Below are 7,593 nucleotides of genomic sequence, written 5' to 3' on the forward strand. Positions count from 1 at the left end.
GACTATAGACTAGACTATAGACTAGACTATAGACTAGACTATAGACTAGACTATAGACTAGACTATAGACTAGACTATAGACTAGACTATACTATAGACTAGACTAGATTAGATTAGACTAATCTTACTAAGAGTAGACATCTTTGAAAGTGAATATGGTTTTGTTGAATTAGACGACCTTGATGTCCAAAATAATTTGTCTAACTTATCAATTTATTAATCTCTTTTAATTTAATTATTAATGTCCCAAAATTGTTTTGCAAACCAAAGTCAATTTTAAAACCTAAACTAAACGGCAGATATTCATTTATCACTCGCAGAGCAACAACAATAATTCTTTTCAAATCTAAACAATAAATGGAGGTTTTCCAAGAAATCAAAACAAAAAATATAATATTTAAAAAATAAATGATCATATCGATTTCCACAAGATAAATTAGTAGATGGAAAATGATCAACAAATCAAATGGTGTTGGAGCCGAGAAAAAAAAATCAGAAATAGAAAAGCAAAACAAAAACATAAATAATGTTGACGACCAATGACTTACCTCATTAATTTCATCTTCAAGAGCACGTTGGCGTGTTAATTCGCGTAAATGTTCGCGACGTTGTTCGGTGAGTTGTTCCAGACGCTTGGCGGCACGATCAATTTCATTGAATAGTAATGTTACCTTCTGTAGTCTAATTGCAACATCAATGTTACCAGTGGTCGTTGATGTTGTTGTTGGTGTAACATTGTTATTATTATTGTTGTTGTAGATAAAGTTGTTGCTGTTGCTGGTATAATTGGCGCTTACACGACTAGCTGTGGTGGTAGAAGTTTGTAAGTTGGATGAATAAATGGATGACTTAATGATGGGATTTGTTGTGTTGGTAAATGGGGTTTGTAAAAATGTTGCTGTTGCTGCTGCTTGTTTTGATGATACTGATGTTGTGGATGATGATGATGATTTGGTTGCTATTGTTGAAATATTGTGACTAATCTGACTTTGATTTTGGTTGCTTTGGTAATTAAAGCTATAACTGCTGCTACCGCTACCCATGATCTTGCTACGATTATATATACTGCTACCAGTAGTTGTAGTGCTTTTTAAACTGCCACTGTAACCACCATTACTACTATTAATGTGACTGTTAATACTTTTCGCCAGTTCCTGTAAACGTATCATGGTGGCTGTGCTACGTTTGCGCAAATTATGCAATTCAGAATCCATGAGAGCACGACTTAAAGCTCTATGTTGAGCATACAACTGACGCCTAGTTGGCAAACCTTGTAGGTCAGCATAGCGTATGTCATTTAAAGCCGCAACCAAACGATGTGCTGCACCCGTACACTGATTATAAAATGGTTCATATTGCATGAAAAAATCACGCCACTTCCGTGCGTCATGATGATGTAAACCACATAGACGTCCACTAGGTGTCTGAGATGGTGCAACACTTGTCGTGACTTCATCAATACTAATGAATTTGATCGAATGTGTTGGAGATTTCTGCAACGAAAACGACAAGAGAAAAAAATACATTTTAAAATGGAAAAATAAATTGGTTAAAAACAACGATTATGGCAATTGATTTATTTTGTTATTTTCATTTATTTGTTTATTTCTTCAGTTTCTACGGATTCTGTTCTGGTTATTTTTTTTTTTTTGTTTACATTAAATTGCAGGTTAATTGAGGTTTTCTGTGTTTTAGAGGCGTGTGGCGTTAACTAAAGTTTTGTAATATAAAAAATAAGTTTTATAAAAGGCACCCTAAATAGTTTAAAACTATTTTAATGGTTTGAATTGTGTAAATTTACCGTGAGACTATAAAGATTTATTTAATGACAACTTATTTTATGTTCTTTTATAATTTTGGTTTTCATTAGATAACTATTTAGTTTTAAACTAGTTTTGTACACTCAAGAAATTGAGTTAGTTAAAAAAGTGATTGTGTATAATTAAAAGATTCTTTTTCGATTTATGGTTATAATGTCTATGTCTATTATTATTTTTCTACAAAAATTTGAAGAAAAAAAAAATTATTTATCTCATATATAAGGATAAAAATCTGAGACCGAATCACGTGATATAATGATCTTTTTTGTGTTATTCAAATCTGAAATGTTTCTTAAAAACTTAAATTTTGCGCTAAATACGTAAAATTACCGACCCTTAGGCCTAAGTGGACGCAATGTTAGTCTTGATATCCCAAAGCAAAGGCATCTCTTCAAAATCGGCTTCTATTCTTAAAGATTTAAACTTATTTACTATTGTAAAATTTTCTCTGGTGGTTTTGGCCATTTTGTTTAATTTAGATCATAATAATTTTGATTTCGATTATTTTTAGGTTCTCTTATTTATCTTCATATTATATTCGACAAAAGACAAGCTATAGGATTAAAATAGATTACTGAACATTAGAAAACAAAATGAGCAACGAATTTAGTTAATTTTGAATATAATAATCTGATTTTATGTCGTAGAGATTATATGGAAGTACGGTCATTTATAAACCGATCCTCATAAAATTTATTTCAGTTTAGCGCCGTATTCCGGAGCCACTTTTTTACATTGGGGGCTATACGAAACAGTGGGCGGATATTGCTCATTTGCAAAATCAAATAGTAATTTTCACGTACAAAACTAAACCACTGGACTTAAGGATATGACCATACACTTTATTTTGACAAAAGCACAGCATTTTGATGAAAAATTGATAAAGTGTTTTCGAAGATTGTCGAAGGATATCATCCTTTTTAGCATGCAGTGATATCAAATTCTTAAAATAACGTATTTTTCTTTGGAAATAACTCAAAATAACGTTTTAAATCGAGAAAACATAAAAAAAATCTTGGGACACCGGTGCCCCTTATATGTGATTGGACCTGATACTTGGCCCGATTCCTACATTATAATATAATCTAGAGATATAAGAGTTATAGACAAAATAGTAAAATCGTCATAGGAGTTATCAAAGATCTATAAAGTCTTTGATTTCTGTCACTCCTAAATGGTTTTAATCCTAATGAAGTTACTTAATTATCATTGAGATTGTTTAAGACAAAAAATAGGGGGCGTGGCAACACCCCCATGAATTTAATACAAAAGTTTATATTTGTGAAAAACTATCATAGTTAGTAATCTCTAATATTGCACGGACAACACTAAAATCCAAATGAGCAATTTGGCAGGCTTAGCAATTTTTGGGCATGGCACCTCCCAGATGAATTAAAGGCAAAAATATTTGTATATCTGCATGAATAGATTTGACATCCATGATAACATTTGGGTGTTATATTGGCGGACTAGCAATAGGGGGCGTGGTTCCTCCCAAATGAATTAAATATAAACAAATTTATGTCTGGAACACTATTACCATTAGAAACCTCAAATTTTGCACTAAGAACTTCCGTATAAATTTGAATAAATAGGAAACTATTAGAGCTAGAAATGGCCCCAAAAATACTTGTATTATTCAAATTCTATATAGGTTATATCCAAATCCAAATTGACGTATAGAATTTGCAAAAGTTAACGTGGAATCTCTCATATGAAGTAAATACAATACGTATGTATAACTGGACAATCATTACATCTAGATTTTAGAATCTTATAAAATCGTAAAGTGGGTTTTTATTCATATTATTTTTAGGGTAGCAAATCACACTGGTTATCGCTAGTTGCTTATAAAAGTTGAGTCATTCACCAAAATTCCTTTAACAACCTAAAACGCCTCTAATTGTCCAAAATAATTATGTGAACACAATTAACAATCTTGAAAATAAATATTTCCATCTAAGTAAATCTTAATCATACAGTCTTGGACAAAGAAATTAGGTCGTAACGCCCTTTTTTGTGACAAATACCGTTTATTACAAATAACTGCAAATGTTGCCAAGGTGGGTCCGGTGTCAAATTTCGTTGAAAATTACACACATCACTTTAAACCTTAAATTACCAGAGTTAAATACTGTTGTCGGTTTAAAACAAACAATAAAAAAAATTGTTAACAACAACGAAATTGTCTTCTAATTGTTGTTAACCTTTTGTAGCCATGTTTTCACAATAAGGTCACAAAACAAACCATATAACAAAAAAACCTAAATATTTAGAAATAAAATGCACAACAATTTTAACGGTGTTAAACATTTTGTCATGATCTCTAAAAAGCCAATCTGTTGATCATGCGATCAATTGAAATATTTACGTTTTTTTTTCTTTTTTTAAAGTAATTTTTCACTTGAAATAAGTTACATAAGTGTCATTTATCATATCGAGTTTAAAATCGAAATCGTGTCTTAAAAATATTAAAAAAATGAATTAAAATGAAAACGAAACTAAAGTTATGAAAAGAACTAGTTCAATGACGTTAAATTTTGTTGGAAATTCTGATGGGAACATACCTTATTACTGCTGCAGTGATTGCCATTTGTATCGGTAGTTAAGACTTTTGGATTTTCAGCTGTAAGTTCAGTGCTGCTACTGTCAGAGGTGATAGATGTGCTGGTGGTAGTGCTGGTGGTGGTGGCAGAGGAGCTGCTGGTGACAACATCGCCATCAGCTTTTACATTTTTATTTGACGTTGGCAGTAAATTGGTATCGAGACAAATGGCAAGTAATTCACAATACGCAATATGCCGTGTTAGGAGTTTTAAACTTTGGCTAATTAAATCGATTACGCACAGGTGTTGCGATTTTTCGATGGCAATTAAAATTGTAAATGTTACTTGTTGTTGTTGCTGCTGCTGTTGTTGTGATTGTAAATGTTCAGTTTGTTGTTTTAGTTGCATACTGATGCTGCTGCAGTTGTAGTTGTCATTTAAGGAGGTACATGTTGCTTTTGTAGATGTTGTCACCGTTGTTTTCGTTGACAATTGTGTATTTGCTGTTGTTGCTGCATATTGTGATGTTGTTAATTGATTTGATTGCTGTTGTATTGTTGCTGATGCTGGGGCTGTGGTTGCGACAGATGCTGTTGCTATTATTGTTGGTTGTGATCTTTGAGCTGCATTTGATATTGTCGTCTTACCATTTAAATGATTGCTACTCTGCACACAACTATGAAGAGAAAAATGTTATTTTTTTAAATACATGAATACACAAAAAGTACAATTAAAATAATTTAATAATAGTAGTTGTTAAAAACATACATAAAAATTGTATCTTGATTTTAAAATATTTGTTGTATCTTTTTCGTTTACAACTAAATCATTATTATTTATAGGTCATAAAATTATTTCCCACAAATCTTTGGGCCATATTAAAACATACAACATAGATATGGAAAAAGAGTTTACACAAAAAAAAACTTTATTCTACAAATATCCTTAATGTCAGTTTCCTATCATCTTTACGGCCTAGAGGTGTTATCAAAACATACTAAATTTTTAGACATCGAGTGTGAAGTGCACCACTACAAATCATGTTGCGCGATAGCAAGAATACTATAAAAAATCGCAATAATGACTGCAACAAATCTAGAATCATTTTAACACTCATCATTTGTATGTGTTTTGTAGTGTGGCTTAGGGCTTCTTTGATTTGTAGTAGTTTGGTTTAGGCCCCCCTCTTTTTTTGGCGTTTGCTAAAACAACCTGTATTCTTGATCTGACATAAATGTCAGTCAAAGGATTTTAACTGGTTCTAGGTAAGAGTAAAGCACAGTAGTTCTAAGAGAAGATTTTGTTGATTTTTTGGATTATAGTAAGGTTTTTCAATTTGATGTCTTTTAAAAAATATTGAATAGTTTAATATTTAGATCGGCCGAATCTGATAAACCTTTAACCATAGTATAGTTAAAAAAGTAAGAATGTTGTATTCGGCTATGCCTGATGGTATTTACTTACCATCATAAGATGTGAATTTTGCAAAGTCTAGATTTTAGATTAATGTTGTACTTTTTTATTACACCAGCTTTGCAACCTTAATAGTTTTCCCGAAATGAGAATTTTTATATATATTTTATATGTATCAAACCCTCTAATGGAAGTCAAAATTTTAACCCTCTAATATTTACATGGATGTTTATGTTCTTCGTCCAAAAATTCCAATAATTTTTCACATAATCGAATTTTTATTTTTTGCACAAATGTTCACATGGATGTAATAGTTGTTTTCTTTCAAAATTTTAGCTCTAATAGTTTCTCAGATTTAGGTGCCAAGCCTGCTTATAAAAGACCGTCTATTTAGCTGCTTAACAATCACATGAATGTGTAAATTGTTAAGATTCTAACTCCAATAGTTTCGCAGATTAATGAATTTTCGTATTTAATACTTATAGGAGATGCCACACCCCCTTTTCTAGTCCGCCCACTTTTTGCCCTAAATAATCATAATAACAATATAGTTGCACCGGAAACAGAAATAGCTAGACTGTCTATCTCCCCATGACAAAATTTAAAAAGCCTAGCTGTCGCAATTTCTGAGACATGCGACTTTTAAAAGCGTCTTTGTATGTTTTCGTGGCACCTCGCTCGCTAGGAACTTTAATGACGGCTATAGATACAGTTCTCTACAAATCACTGTGTGGCGGTATAAATACTTTGGTCTTTTTTTTTGAGTTTGGCACGAAATTGAATTTAAATATGAACCATGTTAAGTAAAAAACAAAAATAAAAATCTAAAGGCCTGCATAGTCATTGAGGAGCTATAAGAATAACAGCGAAATAATAAAAAACGAACTCAAAACCAACATAAAAATTCTTAACATTTAAAGTTGAATTTTAGTGTTATTCTTTTTTTTCTAAACTTTGTTTTCTTATTTTATCTCATAAAAGAAAGACGAATGACTTTTCTGACATTTTTATAACACACTTTGTACATTATGATGTGAACTTTTATTTGGCATGTCTTTTTCTCTGTTATGTATCGCATAAATACAAAAAAAAAATGAACAAAAAATACAGTTAATATAGAACTATTTTATTCATATGATAGTTTTTAGTTAGACTTGAGTTATGTATTCATTGCATGCGAATTCATTGCTGAGATATGTATGTATTTATTAACCACAAGGCAAAGTTCTATTACACTTGGCGAAAATCCATTAGACATAAAGAATTCATTAGTTATACTATTGTTTGGTTTGCCTTGTCAAAAATTAATCTTACAAATATGCAGTCTTAACACTTTTTCTATCGTATATTTTCTAAAGACTTTTCTTGGCCAAATACTTTGGATGACATATACTCATAATAAGTAACTGTATTTATTTTGCTTGCTTAAGGAATTATTAATTAGTAACATATTGTTAGAAACCATTCCTATTAGGTTAGTTTAAATGAATTGAATGGCATAATTATTCAATTCATAGACTATAGAATATACCAAAAAAAAAACTATATATCAAAGACTAAGCTATGTACTAGACTATAGACAAGACTATAGACTAAACTATAGACTAGACAATACACTAGACTATAGACTAGACTTCAGACTAGTCTAGACCACAGACTAGACTATAGAGTAGACTTTAGAGTAGACTATAGACTGACTATAGACTGACTATAGACTGACTATAGACTAGACTATAGACTAGACTATAGACTAGACTATAGACTAGACTATAGACTAGACTATAGACTAGACTATAGACTAGACTATAGACTAG

General features: G+C 31.1%; 1 protein-coding gene across 2 annotated transcripts in view; it reads right to left on the reverse strand.

Annotated features, from left to right (window-relative positions):
* LOC111675127 overlaps window positions 1-5,046 on the reverse strand; it is a 35,467-nt gene extending 30,421 nt beyond the window's left edge. For both annotated transcript variants that reach the window (XM_046953201.1, XM_046953200.1), the window contains exons 1-2: window positions 4,388-5,046; window positions 549-1,493 (exon numbers count right to left, since the gene is read on the reverse strand). In XM_046953201.1, the coding sequence (XP_046809157.1) occupies window positions 549-1,493; window positions 4,388-4,774 (1,332 nt within the window). In that variant the 5' untranslated portion in view covers window positions 4,775-5,046. The remainder of the gene's footprint in view (window positions 1-548; window positions 1,494-4,387) is intronic.
* Window positions 5,047-7,593: the final 2,547 nt, after the last annotated feature.

The sequence above is a fragment of the Lucilia cuprina genome, chromosome 5 (genome assembly GCF_022045245.1).
Source record: "Lucilia cuprina isolate Lc7/37 chromosome 5, ASM2204524v1, whole genome shotgun sequence".
Classification (NCBI taxonomy): domain Eukaryota; kingdom Metazoa; phylum Arthropoda; class Insecta; order Diptera; family Calliphoridae; genus Lucilia; species Lucilia cuprina.